Here is a 25,808-nt window from a genome sequence, read left to right on the forward strand (position 1 = left end):
ATGTAGATAGATGATGGAGACGATTTCTGATGCGATGGACAGCTAGCGATGGGCTTTCTTTGAGCTAGGCGGAGGGAGGGACTATTTGGTGCATTCTTAACTTTTCCGAGCCTACACTATTTTGCATCATTTACGTCTTGCTTATCTTGATTTTCATGATAATTAAATCTAGGCCCAAGAAGAATGTAACTACACAAACTCAAGTGAATTATCAAGTTGCAAGCAATTGTACGTGGATATCTGGTTTGGTTGTATAGGTGGCAGGGTCTTGGAACTTAATTTGCAGTGTATTCAGGCCATTATCAGAGATTCAGAATGCAAGCGCTAGCTTATAATGGCTCGTCAAACTCATCAATTAATGGTTGAGGAGCCAAGGTCAGCTGATAATGGGAATTTCCAGGTGGATATCATTTCATATCTATCAAGTTTTACTCATGTTACATATGATGAAACCTTTAATTTATAGCTAGGTAATAGAAAATCGAAAATGTATCAAATACTTGTACAAAGATTTATCACTGTTGTATTATTTAATTTAATGATGATACTATAGAATAAACTGTCTATTAATGATGGAAAGGTTGTCACTAATGTCACTTACTTGCAATCGGTCACGTACAATCAATTTGGTGGCTTTTGAGTAATGCTTGACACAATATCAAACATGTTACAATCTGCCAACTAAGCTTTGGCCGCTTATCGTGTGGGACGTCCGAGATGAATGTATGATCTTTTTGTATGATCTTTTAGAGAAATTGGTCTTTTGAAATATAGTGACGTCATTTGTTGGATAGTGGATGATGATAATTATTTGGTGACATTTTTGTGTTGACATTAGAGTTTAATCCCACGTTACGTTAGAAAGTTATAGATGAAGAAAAGCGAGTGATGGTGTTTAAATAAGAGGCCTCATCCAACCTTAAATCGATCTTTTTGAGTAGGAGAGTGGATGTCACAATTGAAAAAATTTTATATTACTTTAATATAAATTTAAATAATAATTTCCAAATTATAAAAGATGTATAATTTCATTTTTGGATTTAAGATATTAAATGTAATATATTAAAATTTGAATGAATATAAAATTTATATGTAATTATTGATAGATTAATTATAGGTTGATAGAATCGATTATGGCAGCTACGGCTTCTCTGCTCAGAGCAGTGCGGATGTGCTCGTCGGTCATATCCCATGCTCGCTGTGTGATGTCCATGATTAATACCTCACAGGCACGGGCGAGCAACAAAGGGACATCAGGGGTAATCCGGTTCTCCATCTGTTTGGGCTTCATGATCCTCCTTATGGTTTTTAAAGGCAGGTCGGGGCTGCGAACAGGCATCTGCTCCATCTCCTCCAGCCACAACGGTTTCTGCGGTTGCGGTGGAAACAACAAGAGCAACTGCGACTGCGACTCCGGCTGATGCTGCGGTGCAACTGCGACTCCGGCTGCTGCTGCGGCTGCGGCTGCGGCAGAGACGGCAGCCCACCATCGGTGGCGACGAGGATGCCGGCGGGGGCGTCAGGTGCGACGGCAAGAACGGCCGAAGCACCAGCGGTGGCAGAGGCACGAGCAGTTGCACTAGCGGGTGCACGGGCACGGGTGGCCGCGGGAGTACGGGCGGTGGTAGAGGCACAAACATTGGCACGGGCAGGTGCACGGACGTGGACACGGTTGCGGGCAGGGGCACGAGTGTGGGTAGGGATGGGAGCGCAGGTTGAGACAAAGGTGGCAGGGGTAGGGGCGGCTGCTGCCGTGGCGGTGACGATGGCTGCTACGGTGACATTTGGCTGATGTTGCTGCTGCGACAAAAAAAAAAACAACAATTAGAAAAACAATTCTCAAACTGATAAATTACAGAAACACGACTTCCGCCCATGTTAATAAATTCATGGAAAAAAGATGGATAAGTACAACCGATTGCTAATGGCCACAAGTATAACCCACAGCACTAATTGAACCCTCTATGAGTGTGAGCAAACCTTCCTGTTTCAGATTAATAAGCGTTATAGCATTTAACTGACACTATGAAAGCATATGCATTTTTAAGTAATGCAAATACACTGATTGCGACTCAAAAAACTCTGAATTGTGGCACAATGGAGCACACAAGTGTGACCATCTACACTAATTGTGTAGTTACTATCCTTACTGAACCCCAGCGAATCAAGAATGAAAGCTTCATTCAAGTGGTAGAAAATGTTTGGATAGTGGCAAGGCAGCAACTGGCACAGTTTAATTCAAGCTGAAACTTTTGCCAAAATCAGTTAAACCCAAACTCAAGGAACTGAATTTTGAACACTTTTAGCGCATTAGAGAGAGGGCAGCAAGGGCCAAGGTGCAGTAGGAGGTGGAACAAATGCAGGGTCTCTCTCATGGGCAGATGGGCGAGGCCTACAAGCAGCTTCGTCGCCAAGCTTCAAAGTTGACTGAAGCTGAATTTTTCTTCTACGCTCAGCGTGCCAAATTGCACTATCTGAACATCGTGGACAGGAACACAGTCTTTTTCCATGCACTGGTGAAGAGGAATAACAAGCGCAGGGAAAGTGTGGTTGTTCACAAGCGAGATGGGGAATTAACTACAAGTCTTGATGGGGTCGCGGCTGAATTTTATGAACATTTCAAGTCTTTAATTGGCATTGCAGTATCTAGATCAGCCTTCCAGAGGACTGCTTGGACAATGGTGAGTGGGTAAGGCAGGAGCAGTATGCAAGGTTACTTAGAATGTCATCAGAGGAGGAGATCACCAAGGCTTTGCTTAGCATTGGAGACTCAAAAGCCCCTAGCCCAGATGATTTTAGTTTCAAATTCTTCAAGCAGTCATGGGCATCATTCACTAGGATTTTATGGCTGCAAATTGCAATCATGGAGTTCTTCACTCATGGGAAATTATTCAAGCAATGGAATCATACACGGATAGAATTAGTGTCTAAAATAGCCCCTGCAAATAGTGTTAATGAGTATAGGTCCATATCCTATTACATCATATCCAAGCTCAAAGCTATAAACAGTATCAAAACGAGGTCGCTCTTCATCGGACTAATTGTCAGAAGAAGCACGAGCTAGAGGAAAGAAGAAGCTGAAATTCTGAGCCCTACAATATCAACAACTCAAAAGACTAATCATCAAACGAGCTCGACTTCAAATGGATCCTCGGGATGGATTTAAATACAACACTCGAGTACCTCTACCTTTCAAATTAGAAGGGTTTGCTTCATGGGAAGGCAAGGATGAAAATTTTTCTTATGATGGGCATAGAACAATGATTTGCTCTAACATAAGGATTTGAAACTCCTAAAAACAAAAAGGGAAAACCTCTTCGGAAAAGAAAATGGATCGAGAAGCAAATCAAGAGATCTAAGGCTCATCGTAAGGTAACTAAGATTCTGATTAATTTGGTTCCTAAATCCTAAAGATATATTGTGCAAGATAGGTAAAAACTGATAGATCGGATGAGTATGATAGGGGGTGAATATCGTACTCTTTTAAAACTTTTCTTTAGTCTTTTAAAAACAGAATCGTGCACAGCGGAAAGTAGAAGAATAGACAAGTCTGTTTTATTTCGTTCGAAGCCTAGCTCGACTCCTACTTGAAGACCCGCGATCCTTGATCGCACCGATGGGCAATCCACTATAACCCTTCTTTCCGAGATCCTCGGAAAGAAGCAGATCGTACAAATGAGCAGAGTAAGATAGTAACAGCCTACTATCTTACTTGAATTAAGTACAATGCAAGTTAAACAAATATACCGATTACTTAGATAGAAGATGTAGCTCGAATGACACTTCTTGGATGGTACAACAACTTGCTTGATGGATGTGTAGAAGAGTAGTAGCATGAACAACTTTTTCACAGAGATGATATCAGAATCCGTTACCCAGCCACGGACCTGGAGCTTCACTTTTATAAGAATCGTCAACGTTCGGTCGACCGATCCTTTGGGTTCGGTCGACCGAACCCGCTCCCTTCCTTCCCAACTGGAATCTGACGCTGGCTCGATCTTCTGCATTAACTGGTCATTAAGGGTTCGGTCGACCGAACCTCTTTTTCGGTCGACCGAACAACTTCCTTCCCTGTTCGTCGAAATCTACTGAGATCTTCATTTAATGCTCCATTAATACTGATTGAATCGGTCGACCGATCCCTGGTTCGGTCGACCGATCAAGCTTCGATCGGACTGTGCTTCACTTTGGTTTGAACTGATCTCTGGTCTGAGTCAAGCTGGTTTGGTCAACCGATCCTCCTGTTCGGTCGACCGATCAGGCCGAATATGCAAAACAGAGTTAAATAGTATTCCTGCAAAACAAAGGTTAGCACAGTAATATAATGCATGAGTAATATAGACAGTAGAACTGTCTTGATCTCAACTTGGAAACCTTCCCGGTTTCTTCAGTTGGATCAGCGACCTAAGGTTGTTCCCTTCAGGAACTCAACTTCACTGTCGCTCCTCCAGTTGCTTACCTCAACTTACCTGCCAAACATGGTCCTCCAGACCTGTTTGGACTTTTGTCTGCTCAGTGTCTGATCACCTGATCCACTAAGACTTTTCCTGTAATATTATGTTAGCCAACAACAACAATAATAATAATAATACAGAAAACAATGGTAAACCTAAACCTAGATTTACCGAGATCCGCTGGTCCGATCGACCGCGCGCGGTCGACCGGAAACCATCCGATCAACCTTGCTTGGAGTTCACTCCTCCAAGACTTCTCGTTACCTAAAGTTACCACCCCCTAGGATTTACTTCATTTGGCTTCAGTCACCAGAACCTAAGGTTACCACCCCCTAGGATTTTCTCCACTTGGTTTCACTCACCAAGACTCAGTATTCGGCTACCCAGGGATTAGATTCTCCAGACCTATCCACCTGGCTTCCACGATATACTGAGATTTCCCTTACCTAGCCTACAACTAGGACTCAATATTCGGCTACCAGGGATCAGGTCCTCCAGACCTATCCACCTGGCTTTCACGATATACCGAGATTTCTCTCCTTGCCTAGCCTCTAACTAGGACTTCCCTTGCCTAGCCTACAACTAGGACTTCTCTAGATCAAACTCCATACTTAAGCATATTTAAACATATTTGTCTGACATTAAAACCTTGGAAGTCGATTGCACCAACAAAAACAAGATTCAAGTGAGCTATGGAGTGAGTTGACCAAGCTCAATGAAGATCCCACCTCGACACAAAACGAAGATAAGTCCAAGGAGGAAGACTCATTGTCTTAAGAATAAGAGAACTCAGAGATTGAGAGGTGCTCAACATCGAGAAACATGATGAAGAAACTTTAACCTCAAGGTTTGACGGGGAGGAATTTTTTACACAGGAACGAGAAGAAACCTTAACATTCAGAACCAATGAAGAAGAATTATGTGTCACCACTACAATTAAAGAAGGTATAACAAACTCAATTCATAAAGATAAAGACCATATAATATACTTTGAGTGTAGGGAGAAAGGACATTATAAGTGATCCGGTGGTAAGGATGGGGGACCCTCGTTGGCGGAAGGTCAACGACACGTGGAGGTCAAAGGTCAAGAGATTCAACCCTGAGACCCGACCGACCGGACTGAGAGGGCCAACCGGCCGGGAATCCCCCGAGCCGAATGAAAGACAACCCGACTAGGGGTCGGGTTTCCGATGCTCAAGGTAGAAAGGTTTCAGGGCCGAGCGGGTTGTCCGTTCGGCCGGGGCACAAGGCAACAAAGACAGGCAGGAGCAATCTCATCCGAGCATACGACCGGGAGTCCTCCTAGTCGGACTGATACCTACAACCGGGGCAGAAGTAATATGCCTGCCGAGCGGTCGAACCGCTCGACCCTGGAACAGACAGGAGACATAAGAGGACAAAGGAGACAGGGGATAACATCATCCTCGAGACATCTGCCGCCGACAGGCAGTAGGGTTGGCGGCCGAGCCGTACACAGGATCATACGGTGGAAGCTTCCACCGTCACATCCGGGATATGCTCGGACGATTGCGGAATGACGTCAGGGGTACTTTTCTGACATGGGCTCGTTAAGGTATGTTTGGGGAAGCGTGCACGCATCAAAAAACATGCTCGCGCCTCCCTAGGGTCCTATATAAGGACCCCCAGACGTCGATGAAGGTATGCGCAATCCTCACTGTAGCCACAATTACGCCACCTCTCTCATTTCTCGTTGCCTGACTTGAGCGTCGGAGGGTCGTCGTCGGGAAACCCCTCCCGAATCGGCTTCTTTGCAGGTCCATCAGAGATATTCATCGCCGACCAGAGACAGCGGAGCGTGCCACGTCCCCAGCGTTCATCGACTCAGCGTTCAGACAGGATCAAATTGGTGACGTCTGTGGGAAGGCACCTGAATCCGAGCGGAGACGATGGAAGAAGCTGGACGACAACTCATGGTGACGCTCTCCCCAGAAGAACTCGACGCACTCATCCAAGCGCGAGCAGCAAAAATCGTGGAGCAGCAGCAGAAAGCTCAGGCCGAGCGGGCAGCGCAGCAGGCGACATCAGCATCGAGGGACCGAGCGACACCTGAAGAGCGGCTGGAGCAGCTCTCAATATGGGGGCAAAATAAGGGACCGACCGGCACCCAGATGGGGGCGCTGCCCGCCCCGATACCTTTTCATCGGGCTCTGTTCCAGACGCTCTCGGAGGTCGCGCAAGCTAATCAGGACAAAGGATCTTCATCGGACGAAGCACTCGTCCGGGACGTCAGAAAAGGAAAAGCGCCCCGAATGGACGCGTCACTCGAGCGGATCAACCGGCAGTTCTCAGATGCCATCCTGCGTGATCCACTGCCGAAGTATTATGTGCCCCCTGCGATCGGGGAATACAACGGGACAACCGACCCAGACGACCATCTGGGTAAGTTCGACAGCACTGCCAGTCTGCATCAACACACAGATGGTGTGAAGTGCCGAGTGTTCCTCACCACCCTTTCGGGATCGGCGCATCGGTGGTTCTGGAGGCTGCCGGACAGATCTATCACGAGTTTCAAAGAATTCCGAACGGCGTTCCTCCATCATTTTGCGAGCAGCAGACGCCATCAGAAGACTAGCGTTAATCTGTTCGCCATCAAGCAAGGCTCGAGGGAGTCGCTCCGAGCTTACATCCAACGCTTCAACTAGGTGGCCATGGACATTCCAACGGTCACCTCGGAAACAATGATGAACGCGTTCACGCAAGGGCTCGCGGACGGTGATTTCTTCCGCTCGCTCATCCGGAAGCCGTCCCGGGACTACGACCGCATGCTGCATAAGGCCAACGAGTACATCAATGTGGAGGAAGCTCAGGCGGCGAGAAGAAAGGAAGCCCTGAATGACCAACCAGCTTCCGTCAAGCGAAAGCAGCCCGCCAGTCACTAGTCCCCAGGGGACCGCGAGCCGAAGCCGCCCGTCCTCATCAGCACACTCGGCCACACGCCGTCCAGCAAGTCGCGGCTGATCGGCCTAAGCCCAAGGGGAAGGTATGGACCTCGATGTTTTGTTCACTCCATCAGTCAGCTACTCACAACACCTGCAACTGTTGGAGCCTCCCCCCATCACTCATCCTGCGCCAAAGAGCTACCGCCGTCGATCACCTTCACCAGACCGGCGACATCGACAATGGAGCCTCGTTCAAAGAATAGACAGGAGATCCCCCGAGCGACAGCATCGTCAGCAGCCCGGAGCCCACTATCGGGCGTCGCATGAACGACCTCGACCATCCGCTCGAGAGGAGGAGAATAGGGACAACGCATCTCGAGGCGAGATCAACATCATCGCCAGAGGCCTGACTGGAGGAGACTCCAATAGAGCAGAAAGGCACACGCAAGGCAGCTGAGGATACACGCGGTCGGCCGCAGCCAGGAGAAGGCGAGCGGACCCGAGATCAGCTTCGGGCCTAGGGACCTCGAGGGAGTCGAAGTCCCGCACGATGACGCCCTGATTATTCGAGCGGTAATAGCTAACTACACTATTCACCGCATTTTCATTGACACAGGCAGTTCGGTCAACATAATATTTAAGAAGGTTCTCTACGGGTTCACTGGGAACGAAGTCTTGCCGGTCGGCCAGGTCCGACTAGCTATCTCGTTGGGAGAGGAGCCGCTCAGAAGGACAAGGACCACCAGCTTCATCGTGGTTGATGCTCCTTCTGCGTACAACGTTATCTTGGGGCGACCAGCTCTCAACGAGTTCCGGGCGGTCGTCTCTACCTTCTGCCAGAAGATCAAGTTCCCGGTGGAAGATCAAGTAGGGGAGGTGCGGGGAGACCAGCTGGCAGCTCGAAGATGCTATGTGGAGATGGTCCGAGCCGAAGCCAAGTCCGCTCGGAAAGTGCCGTGAGTCGAGGTAAATGTTATAACCGAAAAATCACCTTCTTTCGTTTACGAAGAAAAGGAGGAGGTGCAGATTGACTCTTCCCGACCGGAGGCCACTACCTTCATAGCATCCGACCTGGAGGAGAACCAGAAGGAAAAGTTGATCGAATGCCTCTAGCGAAACAGCGACGTCTTCGCTTGGTCGACCCAGGAGCTGCCAGGGGTCTCGCTAAGCGTAGCGCAGCACGAGCTTCACGTCCGGCCAGACGCTCGGCTGGTGAAGCAAAGGAAGAGGGACTTTAGCGCTAAGCAGAATGTAATTATCCGGGCGGAGGTAGAGAAGCTTCTGGAGGCCGGCCACATAAGGGAAGTGCAATTCCCGAGTTGGCTCGCAAATGTGGTACTGGTCTCCAAGCCGGGCAACAAGTGGAGAGTCTGCATCGATTTCCGGGACCTGAACAAGGCATGTCCGAAGGACTTCTACCCCCTGCCCCGGATCGATCAACTGGTAGATTCCACGGCCGGGTGCGAGCTGATATGCATGCTGGATGCATACCAAGGCTACCATCAAGTGCCGCTCGCCCGAGAAGACCAGGAGAAGGTCAGCTTTATCACGGCGGACGACACCTACTGCTACAACGTAATGCCGTTCGGGTTGAAGAATGCAGGAGCTACCTACCAGCGTTTGATGAATAAGGTATTCAGGGAGCAGATCAGACGCAACTTGGAAGTGTACGTGGATGACATACTTATCAAGTCCTTCTGGGCGGCAGATCTCTATGCGGATATGGAGGAGACTTTTCAAACATTAAGGAGATACGGAGTCAAGCTTAACCCTCAGAAGTGCTTGTTCGGAGCAAAAGGTGGGCGCTTCCTAGGTTACATCGTGACCGAGCGAGGCATAGAGGCGAACCCCAGCAAGATAAAGGCATTGCAAGACATGCCGCCTCCCAGAAATCTTCGAGAGGTACAGTGTCTCACCGATCGGATAACGGCGCTGTCAAGGTTTATCTCTAAGACCGCCGACCGGAGCCTACCGTTCTTCAAGATTCTGCGTAAAGATATCAAGTTTCAATGGGACGAGGAGTGCGATCGGGCATTCGAGGAACTGAAGACTTACTTGAATTCCTTACCCGTGTTGGCAAAACCGGCCGTAGGCGAGCCACTCCGCATTTATTTATCTTCAATCGAGCATGCTGTAGGCTCGGTATTAGTAAGGCCAAACGACGAAGAACAGCCTGTGTACTTCTTAAGCCATATCTTAAAGGATGCTGAGTCTCGCTACACCGGTCTCGAGAAGTTGGCCTTCGCCTTGGTCCTTGCCGCTCGGAGGTTGCGCCCTTACTTTTTGGCGCACACCATTATTGTGATGACGAACAGCCCGTTGGAAAGGGTACTCCTAAACCCTGAAGCATCCGGACGGCTCATCAAGTGGACGACGGAGCTAAGCGAATTCGACATCTAATACCAACCCCGCTCGGCGATCAAGGCACAGTCCTTGGCAGATTTCGTGACTGAGGTACAAAAGCCCGAGCCCGAAGCTACATGGAAAGTATATGTGGGCGGATCATCCACTCGTCTCGGAAGCGGAATTGGGATCTTGCTACTTTCGCCTCAGGAAGAGCGGATGCATTTGTCCGTCCGGCTGGACTATCGGGCAACAAATAATGAGGCAGAGTACGAAGCCCTCATAGCCGGATTGCAGACCGCATGATATGTTGGAGCCAGCCGGGTGGTGATCCACTCGGATTCCCAGCTAGCCGCTCAACAACTCATGGGCGCCTTTGAGATAAACAATGCAAGACTCAGGCTGTACGCGGAGGCCTTTGAAAAACTCAAGACCAGCTTCACCGAGGTGGTGGTCCAGAAGATACCCCGAACGGAGAACCAAGCGGCAGATGAATTAGCCAAGCTCGCAAGCTCGATATCGCCCGTCGTCATCCAACAACCAATCGAGCAAGTATCCTTGGTAGCGCACGTGGACCGGATGGAAGGCCTCACATTCCCAAGCGATTGGAGAACAACCATCATGGAGTTTTTGCGCTCAGGTGCCATGCCGTCCGATCGGGATGAAGCACAGCTACTGAGGAGGAGAGCCGGCCGGTTCACGCTCATCGGAGATCAGCTTTACATAAAGGCGTTCTCCCGACCTCTACTGAAGTGTGTCGGTTCGGAAGACGCCGAGTACATTCTCGAGGAGGTACACCAAGGATCTTGCGGAGGTCATCCGGGCGGCCGGTCTTTGGCTAGGAAGATACTGTTGGCCGGATACTTCTGACCAACTCTACATGAGGACGCCGCTCGGATCGTCGCAACATGCCTTTCTTGTCAGAAGTACCATAGTTTCTCTCATAAGCCGACGGAGGAAATGAAAGCGACCACAGTGTCCTGCCCGTTCGACCAGTGGGGCATGGACATCGTAGGACCTTTCCCTATGGCGACCGGACAACGGAGGTTCCTGTTGGTGGCAGTCGATTACTTCTCCAAGTGGGTGGAGGCTGAGCCATTGGCCAAGATAACCGAGCAGATGGTTAAGAAATTCATCTGGCAACACATCATCTGTCGGTTCGGCATTCCGCGTCGGCTCGTGTCGGACAACGGGCGACAGTTCGTCGGAAAGCAGCTCGAGGAATGGTGCGAGGGATATGGCATTGAGCAGCACTTCACGTCTGTGGCGTATCCCCAAAGTAACGGTCAAGCCGAAGTAGCCAACCGGGAGATCCTCCGAATTCTTCGGGCTCGACTCGACCACATGGGAGGAAGCTGGATGGACGAGCTGCCGGGAGTCCTATGGGCCATCCGCACGACCCCTAAGGAGGGAACGGGAGTAACACCGTTCCACCTGGTGTATGGAGGCGAGGCGGTCGTCCCAGTCAAAGTCGGCGTAGAGTCCGTCCGGATCCAGAACTACGACGAGGATAATTCTGAGCGGAGGCAGCTAGAATTGGACTTGATCGACGAAGATCGAGCCAAAGCGTCCGTCCGGCTGATGGCCTACAGGCAAAGAATGAAGCAGAACTACAACCGTCGCGTGATTCCCCAAGCATTCCAGGTGGGTGACTTGGTATGGAAGAAAGTGAAGCCGGTCGAGGACGTAGGCAAGCTGGGGGCTCCCTGGGCAGGACCCTTCAAAGTCGTCGAGAAGCTCCGATCGGGAGCCTACTACTTGGAAGATGAGGATGGACGGCGGCTGGAGAGACCATGGAGTGCAAACCACCTCCAGCCCTATCGGGCCGGATGAAAGGTGCGCCGATGTAATATATTTCATGAATATTCCGTTCGGTTGTATCCTTTGGCTGCAGGAATGAAAGTTATAAGAATAAAGCAAAGGCATAGGTATTGTGCGCCAAGCGGGTAGCTGCATGAAGACGGCGGCTGGAGAGACCATGGAGTGCAAACCACCTCCAGCCCTATCGGGCCGGATGAAAGGTGCGCCGATGTAATATATTTCATGAATATTCCGTTCGGTTGTATCCTTTGGCTGCAGGAATGAAAGTTATAAGAACAAAGCAAAGACATAGGTATTGTGTGCCAAGCGGGTAGCTGCATGAAGGCGTGGTGAAGACCTCGTGCCGTTAAGCCGGGCGTATATTATCCGAGTTATGCCGGAAGACCGTCGAACAGCGACGTTAAATCTTAAAGTCGAACTGGCGACTATAAATCCTCCGGCCGGAAGACCGTCGAGCAGCGACGTTAAATCTTAGAGTCAAACCGGCGACTATAAACCCTCCGGCCGGAAGACCGTCGAGCAGCGACGTTAAATCTTAGAGTCGAACCGGCGACTATAAACCCTCCGGCCTGAAGACCGTCGAGTAGCGACGTTAAATCTTAGAGTCGAACCGGCGACTAAAAACCCTCCGACCGGAAGACCGTCGAGTAGCGACGTTAAATCTTAGAGTCGAACCGGCGACTATAAACCCTCCGGCAGAGTCGAACCGGCGACTATAAACCCTCCGGCCGGAAGACCGTCGAGCAGCGACGTTAAATCTTAGAGTCGAACCGGCGACTATAAACCCTCCGGTCGGAAGACCGTCGAGCAGCGACGTTAAATCTTAGAGTCGAACCGGCGACTATAAACCCTCCGGTCGGAAGACCGTCGAGCAGCGACGTTAAATCTTAGAGTCAGACCGGCGATTATAAACGACCTGGACGGGACAAGTCATGCAGGCTTAGGCTCGGTGATAAACACCAGCAATCGACAAGCCTTGTTCTCAGGGGCAAGAAGAAAATAATAACGTACTTCCGTCCGGGTCGATCGACAAGAAGATAATAAAAAGGTCGGCCTGTGAGCCGAGCGACCGATTGGCCAAGTTACAAAAGGTCAAGTTACAAAAGGTACTTCGCGAACATCTAACGGGAATTCCATTTAAAGAGGTGGGTGTGTTTAGACGAGCGGCCTGGTTACAAAAAATACTTCGTGAAAAATTCCTTTTGAGAGCGAGGAAGGCAGGACGAAAGACGATTAACGAGAAGGAAAGGTGGGGGACGCGAACGGCGGTAGTTCGCGCTCCGATCGGAAGACACAGGTATTGGCGATTTAACGAAAAAAGAGTAAGCTAACAAAAGGACGACATATCTTCATTAAAATTTAGGCCATTAGAACAGGTCGGAGTGATTACAAGAAACACTTCATTCAAGGAAATTATAAACCTGCATCGGGATAGAAGAAAGGAGCGCCGCGTAGTCTTTAGCCGGGATGGCAGCGGAGTCAGGAAGCTGACCCTTGGACTTCAGATAGTCCGTCGTGGTGGCAATGGCCAACTCAAAGGCAGTATACATCCGCTCGCAGACTTTCTCAGAAAATTCGTTCGAGCAGATGCGCTGCAGTCTCAAGGCTGCGACTTGGCCTGGCTCGGCCTCTTGATACTCCTTGAAGGCAGCTCGGGAAGCTTCAAGAGCCTCCTGCAGGGTCTTCAGTTCGTCCTTGTGTTTGGTCGCCTCCCTCGAGCGGCCCGTCTTCTCGTCGTCCAGCTGCTCCATCAACTCCTTAACTCGTTGCTCCAGGGCCCGCGCCTCGACGTTTTTCTTATCCAGATCGGCGATAGCCTGATTCTTCCGATCGGTGGCCAGGCTTATTTTTCGGTCAAAAGTTTTAACCTATTTTTTGAGTTCGGCCAGCGTATAGGCCTGGTCGGCCGTCTTCTTTCGCTCGGCCTCCAACAAATCTTTGGTCCTCTTGAGCTCTTTCTGCAGCTCGGCATACGAGGGGCCTTGGGAGGATGGGCCGCCCGAACTCTTCAGCCTCTTCAGCTCTTCATCCGCCATGGCCAGTCGGTTGGCGACAGTGATCTCCTCCACCCATCTCTGACATAAATAGGAGTATTAATAGCCGATCGGAAAGACAGCGTAAAGGACTTCGGAAGAAAACACACTTACCCAAGTGGCCTGTTGCATTTGGCTGTTGGCTAGGTTGCCGAGCGGAATCATCGCAACACGAGCCCGAGTATCAGCCCACATCTCGACGAGGGGCCCCTTCATGGTGATCGTATGCTTGGGCGTTGTCGACCGATCAGACTCGGCCAAAAGCTCCTCGGTGGGAAGGTGCAGGGTGACCCTGATGGTGCGGCTCCGGCCGGGAGTCATGTCAGCAGACGTAGAGGGACCAGAGGCCGGGGCAGCGAACTTGGACAAAATGGCCGAGCGCTGGACCTGACGGGAGGCAGGTGGAAGAGTGCTGACCGGCACAGCCTCGATAGGGTTGGTAGGCGGGTTCAGTTGAGACGGATTCCGATCGGAGGATAATGCCTCCACCATTGAGGTTTTCCCACGAGAATCGGATCCCGTCCGCTCGGACACATGAACAGCGGAAGTAGTCGATCGCAGCGGCATCTCTGTCCGGCGCCTTTTTTGTCTGAGCGGGCGCTCGCCTTCCCGATCGGAGCCTTCCTCTTGGACGACCGGTTCCCTGTTTGACGTGGCGCCTCCCGTCACCTCCACGGGGGAGGCCTGAGCGGCCGACTCCTCCTCGTTTGTCTCGTTCTCACCCTCGTGAGAGCCGACCGGGGTGATGCCCAGTTGCTTCATCTCCTTGGCAGCTGCCGCCTCAAGCGCCTCCGCTTTTCTCTTCAAAATCCCGAGCATCACGGACTCCATGACGATATTCGCTGCCAAGAAAAAAGAAGAAAATCAGTTAGCACTTAAAGTACATACGCAAGTGAAATTCTTACCAAAGCTGCTCGGGAGTGGAGTTCGGCTCGGACTCAGGCCGAATATATACAACACGCCTTCAGGCAGAAGCTTGTTGATGTCGAGCTTCAGACCGGCAAGCATGTTCGCGGCCTGAAGATAGTCCGGTCGGGTCTTAAATCTTTTTAGCTCGGGAGAAGTAGGCGGTCCGACCTGCCATTTGGTTTGGAAGGGAGCCCGCTCAGGGAGACGAAGATAAAAGTAATACTCCTTCCAGTGTTTATTGGAGGAGGGAAGCTTATCAAAGAAGACTAGGCCGGGCCGAGCCTGGAATAGATAGGTACCTAGCTCGGACTGCTTGGGATAATAAAAATAATAAAAAAATTTCGGACGGAGAGGAATGCGGTGTATCTTGAACAATACCACCACTTCACACAAAAGTTGAAAAGTGTTGGGAACTAATTGGGCGAGCGGGAGACCAAAGAAATTGCAAACGTCGATGAAGAAGGGGTGGAGAGAAAATCGCAGACCGGCTGTAAATTGGTCGCGGAAAAAACAGATAGCTCCGCGCGGCGGTTTGTGCGGCCGAGCGGACGGTGAGGGTAGAACGAGTTCAAAGTCGGACGGAATATCATAACCATCAAGCAAGGTCTCGGCGTCGCGCCGATCAAAGCGAGACTCCATGGTAGTATACCAAGTGCCTAAAGTGAGGTCTGCAGGTCGAGAAGAACTGGCCATTGTCCGACCGGGCAAGAAAGCAAAAGGGCAAGAAAAAGACACACGGCAGAAGGAAGAAGATGATGAAGGGGACAGCGACCAGAAAACAAGAACTTGACAAAAAAACACAAGGGAAACAGAGAAGAAAGGCGGAGGAACCTTACAAAGAAACTGAGGATCGAAGGAAGGAGGCGGGGAATCGTCGGAAAATGAAAAATTGGAGTCGCCGGAACGCTGAAGCACCAAAGAAGGCTGCGGAACACGCGAACACAAAGGTGCGGCGGAGGAAGAAGGCGAAGGCTTTATAAGGTTGGGCCTGATCGGCCTCGGCCATCAGATGCAGGTCACAGGAATCGAGGCCCACATCGGGCCGTTCATTTCAAACCGTCGGTGTCCCATCGGACACATCGCCGAGTGGAGGCGACACGTGGCGCCATGCCACAGGGGCGTATTTAATGAGCGTCATTACGACGCGCAGCGCGCGTGCTCGGTCTTAATGTAGAGGATTTGCATGAATTCCGAGGAGATCCGAAGGGCGTCAGCGTTGACCGTCGACACGGTAGCAAAGCCAGCGGTAGTAAGAGCCCGAACGGCCGTGAGGAGGAACATTCCAGAAAGTGGCAGAGCGGGGTCACTCCGGCCGACCGGCAGTCCAGTCAGTCGGACTTAGCACCTCCTTCGACTAGACTTGAGGGAGACATGTGATCCGGTGGTAAGGATGGGGGACCCTCGTTGGCGGAAGGTCAACGACACGTGGAGGTCAAAGGTCAAGAGATTCAACCTTGAGACTCGACCAACCGGACTGAGAGGGCCGACCGGCCGGGAATCCCCCGAGCCGAATGAAAGACAACCCGACTAGGGGTCGGGTTTCCGATGCTCAAGGTAAAAAGGTTTCAAGGTCGAGCGGGCTGCCCGTTCGGCCGGGGCACAAGGCAATAAAGACAGGCAGGAGCAATCTCATCTGAGCATACGACTGGGAGTCCTTCCAGTCAGATCGATACCTACAACCGAGGCAGAAGTAATATGCCCGCCAAGCGGCCGAACCGCTCGACCCTGGAACAGACAGGAGGCACAAGAGGACAAAGGAGGCAGGGGATAACATCATCCTCGAGACATTTGCCGCCAACAGGCAGCAGGGTTGGCAGCCGAGCCGTACACAGGATCATACGGTGGAAGCTTCCACCGTCACATCCGGGATATGCTCGGACGATTGCGGAATGACGTCAGGGGTACTTTTCTGACATGGGCTCGTTAAGGTATGTTTGGGGAAGCATGCACGCATCAAGAAGCGTGCCCGCGCCTCCCCGGGGTCCTATATAAGGACCCACAGACGTCGACAAAGGTATGTGCAATCCTCACTATAGCCGCAGTTACGCTGCCTCTCTCATTTCTCGTTGCCTGACTTGAGCGTCGGAGGGCCGTCGTTGGGAAACCCCTCCCGACTCGGCTTCTTTGCAGGTCCATGGGAGATATTCATCACCGGGCAGAGACAGCGGAGCGTGCCACGTCCCCAGCGTCCGTCGACTCAGCGTTCGGACAGGATCAATAAGAATAAGTGTTCAAAATTACTCAAGAAGAAAGTTAAAATGACACCCAAGGTGAATGGGAAATCAAAAGAGGTCGGTCCATGATATAAAAGGGTAAAGAGCACATGTGTGCTTATTATGCAATCAACAAGGACATTATCAGAATCAATGTCTAAGGAAAAGGAATCTAACTAAAAACAAAGGAGGGATTTCAAATTAAGGGAGAGCGCCTAAGATACAGTGATTCAATTGTCTGTGTAATGATAAAAAGCATGTTAGACTTAAATTTTACAAATTTAATACTTATTATCATGAAAATAGAAGGCATGATAAATCCAAAGAAAATTTTAAGTCATATCATGCCACTAACAACCTTATCTAAGGATAGGAAGGTAGAAAATATTCTAGGCAAAACCCCTAAGGAATCTAGACATATGCTTAGAAAGAAAAATCTCCAAGGCAATCATGAAAATCTTAATTTGAAAATTTAAGGGTTGAAAATCAAGTCTCATGGTCAGGACTTGATAAATTGGAGAAGACCCTGGAAAATATGACAAATGAGGTTAAAGGGTCTAAAAACAAAATTCTAGGGTTAGGTAAGCAAGACTCATTCAAGGGCAAGAAAGGTTTGGGATGCAAATCTAAAGCCAAGGAGAATGTGTCATCTTATCATAGAGTTTCATATAGTTATGAAATTAACCCTAGGTCTAGAAGTCAAGTCAACATTATAAGGGAGGTTATCCCTCGTGTTGACCTTAAGGAGACTAGTATGACTAAGGCTTCTAAGAAGTTTAGGAAAGTCATCAGGAAGGTATCTAGAAAAGTTATCCTTAGTGAGTAACTGCACCCAAGGAACTCTAATAAGTGTTGGGTTCCTAAGATTATGATCTCTTCACACTAGATAGGTATAGGTTATGCCAACCCTAATTGGAAGGATAGTTAACCCAATCATGGCAAAGTTGACATTTTAGGGCATTGTGAGGTATAGTGATACTTCAACGATGAAATTTCGAATTTAATCTTGAGAATTTTGTAGGGTGCCAATAAGAATTGAAGTATTAAGATTGATTAAAATTGGCATCATAGGATAGAATCTAAAGTGTGTCAAGTTGGGGCTTTTGGTACACTCGAGGGAGATAGGTCGTTCATGTCAAATCAAGTATTTGACATAATGATAAGATAATGACATTTAGATGTCAAATCTAGATATTTCCTTTGTGCTATAATTATCATGTTTGTATGTCACATGTCATGACATCATATCATATATTTATTATCATGTCATATCATACATGCATCATAAGTTATGCTCGATTTCTTTTTGAGGTTATGCATTTGATGTATGTCATACTCATTTACATGCATTATTTCAATTCTTTGTAATTAAGGACAAATATGACATTGGTGTTGGATCGAAGAGTTTCGCTAGAAGAGGGGGTGGGGGGGGGGGTGAATAGCGATTAAAAAAAATTCTCGTAGAGTAAGCGCACAGCGGAAAAAGAATAAACGAAAAGAAAGAGTGACACAAGTAGTTTTTTACTTGGTTCGGAGCCTTTGTCGACTCCTACTCCAAGGCCCGCACGCAAGGGTGCTTTCGATGGGTAATCCACTAGCAATTCGAAATATTACAGATGAAGTTACAATTGCTTTTAAAGGAAAATAATACCAACAAAAACTAAGGAATGACAAGAAAAGCACGTTGTCGGAGGAGCGTCGCAGGAGCGTAGCACGGCATAGCAAGCAATGGAAGATCTTCTCGTTGTTCTACTTTTTGTGACTCCAGTCTTTACCCTCCTTATATAGGAGGTTAGGGGCGTCTGGATCCTTTCGAGCGCTCTGAATATGATGTAGCCAAGCCAATCACGAAGCTCCACGTGTCGACGCACGAAATGGATAAAGTTTGCTTCCGGGAGCCCGGACATTGTTTTCCAACAACTTCCTTCCTGCAAGAAAACGTTATTCTGGAGGCAAATACAAGATATATATCATGTAGAACAGAGTATTAGCACAATTTAAAATCAAACAGAATATTAATTAGATTCCGTCTCCTCGAGACTGGAATCTAGTCATGATTTCGACTTAGATATCCGAAATGAATCTAAGTCAGATCGACGCCTAATGTTCCCTTCCCGGGAACGCGTCCTCATAGTCACTATCCTCCAATGACTTACCTCCACTTACCCGCTAATCTTACCACCAAAAACCTATCCCCCGACCTTGATGATCAACAACAAATGAAGAGTCTTCTTCCCTTTGAATATCTTATATATCTTGGTGAATGAGGACTTTGAAATGCATGCATGTCAACCTATCTCAAAAGGTTTCTAGCAAATTAACATGTATTAATGGTTGAAACACCAACAAAGGGGACTACAAAAAGGGCAAATAGATTGCCAAATCTAAGTCCAGCAAGGGCTCACTCATAAAGGAGAAGAAAAATGGATTGGATTGTGATGAAATACCGAATATCAGCAGCCATCTGCTTTTATTTCCTGTTTTTTAATCCTCTGACCTAAGAGATGTCTTAAATATGACAATCCCATCGAATCACAAAATAGTGATGTAAGTAGGAAGTTTCTAATAACTATAATAGGCTTAGCTCCAATCAAACAGCTACACCAAACACATATAACCAAAGATAAGAACGGGGATTCATAAGAATATGGATAAAATTAATGCTTGGACCTGGCTAAGTTAACACAGCAAGAAACAAGCCTCAAGATACCCAATTCAATTGAAGTCGTTGATCCAGATGATTGGATACAACCTCAAAGACATATATGTTAAGACTATGGAACTCTCATATGGATATAAATGGCAACAAACCTCGTTCAATGTCCAATGTGGAATGGCTATTTTTTTTTACAAATAAAAAGAGGAAACGTTAAACATACTGATAACCCATTAAAAGCAGGTATGACACAGGATGATTTCTCATGTGGACAGCATGACTAATCGATGTAAGAGAAAACTCAATTATTATGGGCATAGTTTATAGGATTAACAAAATCCAAAGATGGAATGGTTCTTAAATCTAATTTTACCAAGTAAAAAAAAACAACTACAAACAGATCTGTCTTAATCAGAAAAAGTTATTTTCCCTAGTCATCGAAGGAATTGAACCGATGACAACTTAAAGCAGAAGGCTTCAGACTGCAAATCGAACTAGCCGAGCAGAGCTGGAACAGATTAATGTAAAAAATTTAGTCATACCTGAGCCAAAACGGGTCTCGGCAAATTGGATCCCTCAAAGAAAGTCACCGCCTCCTTGCCGCTGATCCTCCCATCCCGATCCACATCTGCTCTCAGAAAGTAGGCATCGAACACCCGCATATCCGGCACCTGATCCGGCCGAGACGCCATTTTCACACGAAAAGAAGCCGAACTAATAGAAAACCAGTCTCGGATCGACCACGAGGCGGAGCTACAACCGAGGTGAGCTTCAAAAATCGAAAGCGAAGCTAGAACTCAGAGCCGCCTTCTTCCACAAGATCGAGGAGGAGGAACCCGAGAGGAATACGACCGATCTATGTTCCTGGATCTGGATTCCTCCGATCGAGGGGACGAAGCAAGAATCGAGGGAGGAGGAGGGCTTTCGCTCGACCAGGAGACGAAGAAACGGGGGAGATCATCGCGGACGTGGAATTTTGGCAGCGGCGTTAGAAATGGCGATCGGCCTTGATGGACGGTCGGAGATGCGCTTGGATAGAGATCGAACTATAGACGGTGGATGATCATAATGGATCGGCGCTGCATTGGATTTTAGTCCCACATCTGTAAGTTGTGGAGGGAGAAAGCGAGCCGAGTTGCTTAAGATACAGGCCTCGTCCGACTTTAGACCATACTTACCTGGACGGGGTCGACGGGCGATCATGAAGGTCCGTGGCCTAGATCAACGGCCTCCATTGCACTCCGGAGGCGCGTTGGTTTACCATCTCCCCAAGTGGGAGAGTGGACGTCATAATTTGTGATAGAGGGGGATTCGCGCCTGCGCGGCCCCTGCCAATTTTGTTAATTAAATTTTTGAAGTCTAGGCTACAAACTCGTTCCAGAAGCCTGTTTCTCTTTTCCAAAGAACATCTATCAAAATTCCTGCGGCGGCTTCACCTTTTCCCTTGCAGAGGCCATGCTCTAGATGCCAGTCTATTCCTTTTTTCCAATGTGACTTTTTCTCATCCGTTAGTGTTGTTGATACATTAAATAATTCACAAGGATTGTTTTGAGGTCATTGATCACTTAGTCGGCAACTGTTATGAACAGCTTCCTTTCGTTTTTAGCTTTGAGTAGGTCTCGAGAATTGGCGAGGTTTATCTATTTCTTTTTTTTTTTTTTGATACGTTGATTTGCTCGTGAACAACTTCAGCAGATGTGACACAGACTGGAGAGGCTATGTCAACAAGGAAGAACTGGCATCGACAGAACAAGAAAGCAGCCAGAGAAAATCAAAAAGCAAACCTAAGATTGCTCTGAAACAAGCATAGATTAATGAGCTTGCAGAAATTTTTTAATGATAGCATAAACATCTTTCATATCTTCTCCAAGATGTTCATCAGTATCAAGTAATTCAATGTTAAAGATTAACACTTGTCAACCTTCTGCTCAGGTGTCTCAAAACAGTGGAATTGTTATAGTTATGCAGATTTTCCTGCGATAATGGCCAGAGAGTACACAATTCAGAAATAAAGAGGTCTTCTGCTGCCTGGTGCAAGCCTGTAGCAGATAGAATTGTCACACAAATAAATATGACAACGGAGTGCTGCGAAGCTGATCTCTTAACCTCAGCTAAGTGCTTCTCTTGGGCGTGCCATGACCAATATTCTATCAGTATCAGTTAACTATGAAGCATCTTGCACACCATGTTGACTTTTCAAGAATGAAAGTAATTGTGTAGCTTGGAGGCAACCCATAGATCTTAAAATCCTATCAAGAATGTAAATGTGAGAACTTGGAAGCCAACCCGTCAACCGTATGATCTGTAGTCTCACTTGTTTCCTCCTGAAAGAATACAAGACCGTAATTTCTCCTGGTAAAGAATTTCACATAAACCCAATGCATCATTGCTAATTCTTTATCCTTAAGTACACTTACTTCTTTATCCTTTCTTTGTTTGACCACTACACACTTGGAGGCACTGATGCTTTCACTCTTCAACAAGCTACGTGCACCAATCTTTGATCTGTTTACATTAGTGACTGGCGGCTGATCCGACCTCTCCCCACTCTGTGATCTAGTAGGACTTTCAAGAGTAGAGTGCCCTTCATATCGATTATTATCATCTGCAGCTCTGTCTCTATTGGCACCAACTCTCTCCCTAGGAAAGCATGGCATGTGCTAAGAGAATACAGAAAGAGTTAATAAGCTATAGCTATTGTTTTAGTAAGGTACCTTGGTAAAGAGGCATTCTGTCGAATAGCAACGTTGGTATCACCTTTATTACCACAATGCTCTTCAAGATGAGCAAATTGCCGCTTAAAGCGGTCTACTCCACTGACAGAGAGTAATGGATTTAGATAAATGCAAATTGACGCAGAACACATACAGCAACTATCGATGGACAGTAATGTAGTATGACCTAGGGTACATTAAGTTAGTTTGATTTCCACCGCGTAGATACTCTTGCAACATCTGTGGATGGTATTCCAAGATCTAATCGATATCAAAAGCACTAATGTTAGTAGAACACTAATTCAGAAAAGCATCAGGTAACATATTCACAGTGATAGTGTTATACCTCTCGATAAATCAACTCCCGCACATCATCTTTTGCCAATTTTCTCCTTTCAAACTCGAACTCTAGTTTCGATATTAATTGTATCGAAGGTTCACGGTCAACATTTGCCAGGCCTCGGAAATAAGGATCAGCCAATGCCTTAAAAAAAGGATATATACGATAGTCTCATTGAAGCAATTAGAAAAAAATATATGCATTTCATCTTTATTTGGAAAATAAATCGCCGAGGTATTTCATTTAGAAAAACCCACCAAACTAATTGAATACCTCCGAAGCAGTAGGCCGGTCTTTAGGATCAAATGCTAGAAGATGTTCAAGTAAACGCAGAGCCAAAGGATCTACACCACGAAACTTTTGATGGAAAGGGATAGGTTGTTTCTTCCTCATACTACTTAAATACCTTTTAGCTTTCTCATTTCGAATCTGAATGTTAAACAAAAATAACAATGAGAATACTAAGAGACAATAACATAACATGTTTCCTTTTTCTCATATGCATACTGCAATCTTGGAGATTTTGATTATATATTGCAGTTTAATTCATTTGCTAGTATTTATAATTATACTGCAAACTATAATATTATCGTATAAGTTACAGTTTAATTCAACATCCACATACAAAGCTTAGTGATTGGATAAAGATGTCAAATAATTGGGATGAACACTTCTTGACGATAACAACGATAACCTAGCTAATTGTCATGGAACAACTAATTGTTGTTTTTTCTCTGAAATGTTATGCACAACATCTAAGAGCTCTCTTGACACAATTTTGAACCACTCTTACAATCCCACATACATTCAATAGCTAAGATAGGTGGAAAATGAGGGAGCTTGCCATTAGGATTAGCAGAAAACTTAGATTGAAAATATTTGTTCAAATTGTATAGCTAAATGGATTTAAAACTATGTAGATGACAAATGCATTCAACAGGAAAGTCATGCAGCCTGTTCATCTAAACCGAAGTTCCTTAAGGATCATGTACCATCATATTGTAGGCCAAAGATTTACTAGGTTGGGATATAAGATCATAATCTCTACTTCGAAGCTTCAAAAACGTTGATTAAGCAGCATCCAAGCTAAATAGGCTAATAGACATAGCCAATTAATCATAACAACTGATTTATCACCAGGGCAATTCAGTTAATGGGCATTTCCCATTGCTTACCCTCGTCAGATGAATAAAAAGTTCTTTGTGCAGGATGCTCTATAAACAAAGATTTTCGATTGAAGTTTAATTATTTGGCAACAAGTATACATTTACAGTGTAGATCTGACTCTATATAAATCAGGCTAATTTTGGAGAAACTAAAAGCAAAAAAATATTAGATAGGTTCTTTGAGATAAATGAAGAACAAACCCTAGCAATAGATTCAGCTGAAGGTGTGCCAAGCAGATCGGTCATGAGATCCAGCTGATGCACTACATTCTTTCCCGGGAACAGAGGTCTCCCTGTGAGCAGTTCTGCAAAGATGCATCCTATGCTCCAAATATCAATTGCGGGTGTGTACTATAAACATGAAATGTCATAGATGACAATTAGTAAAACTACAAAACATAATTGGTTTACGTATTGTATCTTTAGTTATAACAGTGGATTCAACAAGATGGCAAACTAGATGGATTATTTAAGCAATTAGGTAAAGCATAGCTAAACCTGGATTACAATGGAGCCAACCTAAAGCTTATCCATGCAGATGAAAGGACAGAAAGTACATGTCAAAACTAGATTAGCAAAGTACTTATTCACAAGTTGTATTTCTGAAGCATTGCTTGATAGGTACAGAAACAACCTTACTTTAGATTAGCAGTGTTTTATAGATAACAACTGTAGGACCAGAAGCTACAAACCATCTTACTTTAGAAAAAAATGAGCCACATAATTCAGGAGCACGATACCACCTTGTAGCCACATAGTCCTATGGGAGGGAAAAGACAGGTTAGCAGCATACCAACATCAAAATTAAGCAACTATCCAACCACATTGTGACTGAGAATGCTTAATTACAGGAAGAGAGCACATACAGTCCAAAATATAGCTGATGGAGCATCATTGAATGCTACTCTGGCAAGACCGAAATCACAAACTTTCAGTTTGCAGTCTGAATTGGCGAGAATGTTCTTTGGCTTCAAATCTCGGTGAAAAACATTGCCTGCACATAGAAGAGGAAAAATTGTCTGAATGTCCTTTGACTCCGCTATAAGTCTCATGGAATATAAGGTTGGTAGTGGCCTTTGACCTGCATGGATATACTTAAGCGCTCTTAGAAGCTGGTACAAGAAGAATTGGTGGTGTTCAGGTGTGAGATCATCATTTGCCTTTATAACCTGATGAAGATCTGATTCCATTAACTCAAAAACAACGTAAATGTCTTTGAATTCCCTTCGCGATGGAGGAAGCATTATATGCTTAATTTGTACAATGTCAGGGTGGCGTAGCAGCCTAAGCAACTTGATCTCTCTCAGAATTCGAGTGGCATCAGACACATGTTCAAAGACGTCATTGATCTTCTTGATGGCCACCCTCTCTCCGGTGTGGGTGTCAATTGCAGCCCCGACTACCCCATAGCTTCCTTTTCCAATAACTTCTTGCACATGATACCGGCTCCCTTCACCATATTCTGTGAAGAATTCATTGTCTAGCGTTCCCTGAATGAACGTGATGAGTTATGAAGTCAATGATAGAAAACAAGCAATTGACCAAAAAGAAAATCCAAACTGAAACCAGAGAATGTACTTCCAACAAGCTTGTAAATGAATAGAAGTCAACAAATACCCCCAAAAACTAATTTATCTGTAACATAAAAGCTAACTCTGAAGAAATAATTCAACGATCCAAACAGCAGCATGCCCTTAATGAAGGAAAGCAATCAGAATTGGGCATTCAAGAACAAATTTTCAGAAAGCGCTGATTTGCAGAACGTTAGCAATGCTTCGAGCAACGAAAAACTCAATTGCGACAATGTCAACAAAAACAAAACAAAACAAAACAAAACAAATCAAAGATAAAATTTAAAAAGTAAAGAAATTAAAAGACCATCTTTTGAGGTTCCATGGCGGCCTCCTCCAGAATTCGGCTCACTTAGAAACCCTTGTTCTGATTCCTCCTCCCTACCGCGTTCCGGATTGCTTTGTCTTGATTAAGGATGACGCAACAACGACTCGGCGGAGATGGCGCGAGAACCAGCGACGGAATCCATCCAAGAGGGATCGAATCGCTATAAAAAGGCGATGATCGAGCAGCGGCGAGGATGAGGGAAGGTGGGCAGCCAACGCGGCATTGCCAACCCTACGGATCTCTCGCCCTCTTCGTCGCCTCCTCCCACTCCGAGACATTAGGAATTTTTTAAACAATGGGAGGGGAAATGAAAACTTAAATAAATAGAGATTAACAATTAATAAAAAATAATGTTAATTA

General features: G+C 46.6%; 2 protein-coding genes and 1 non-coding gene across 4 annotated transcripts; 1 reads left to right on the forward strand and 2 right to left on the reverse strand.

Moving 5' to 3' along the window:
• Nucleotides 1-1,131: 1,131 nt before the first annotated feature.
• LOC122031450 lies at nucleotides 1,132-20,364 on the reverse strand. Of its 2 annotated transcripts, none has more exons than XM_042590575.1 (2): nucleotides 19,872-20,364; nucleotides 1,132-1,797 (listed from the first exon to the last, which is right to left on the reverse strand). In XM_042590575.1, exons 1-2 carry the CDS (start codon nucleotides 20,019-20,021, stop codon nucleotides 1,309-1,311), a joined length of 639 nt encoding a protein of 212 aa, XP_042446509.1. In that variant the 5' UTR covers nucleotides 20,022-20,364; the 3' UTR covers nucleotides 1,132-1,308. The 2 variants fall into 2 exon arrangements, with proteins under 2 accessions (XP_042446509.1, XP_042446504.1); XM_042590570.1 differs by having other exon boundaries at nucleotides 1,133-1,800.
• Nucleotides 20,365-20,499: 135 nt separating this feature from the next.
• On the forward strand, nucleotides 20,500-20,661 carry LOC122039399. The gene has a single exon (XR_006128222.1). It is a non-coding gene; the product is annotated as a U1 spliceosomal RNA (small nuclear RNA).
• Nucleotides 20,662-21,102: 441 nt separating this feature from the next.
• Nucleotides 21,103-25,746, reverse strand: LOC122031420 (mitogen-activated protein kinase 9-like). The gene is made up of 11 exons (XM_042590542.1): nucleotides 25,428-25,746; nucleotides 24,631-25,039; nucleotides 24,416-24,543; nucleotides 24,250-24,309; nucleotides 23,751-23,900; nucleotides 22,657-22,812; nucleotides 22,390-22,527; nucleotides 22,231-22,304; nucleotides 22,044-22,145; nucleotides 21,747-21,969; nucleotides 21,103-21,653 (listed from the first exon to the last, which is right to left on the reverse strand). The coding sequence occupies exons 1-11, from the start codon at nucleotides 25,443-25,445 to the stop codon at nucleotides 21,582-21,584; spliced, it is 1,530 nt and encodes a 509-aa protein (XP_042446476.1). The 5' UTR covers nucleotides 25,446-25,746; the 3' UTR covers nucleotides 21,103-21,581.
• Between the last annotated feature and the right edge of the window lie 62 nt (nucleotides 25,747-25,808).

This window comes from Zingiber officinale, chromosome 1A, assembly GCF_018446385.1.
Source record: "Zingiber officinale cultivar Zhangliang chromosome 1A, Zo_v1.1, whole genome shotgun sequence".
Lineage (NCBI taxonomy): Eukaryota > Viridiplantae > Streptophyta > Magnoliopsida > Zingiberales > Zingiberaceae > Zingiber > Zingiber officinale.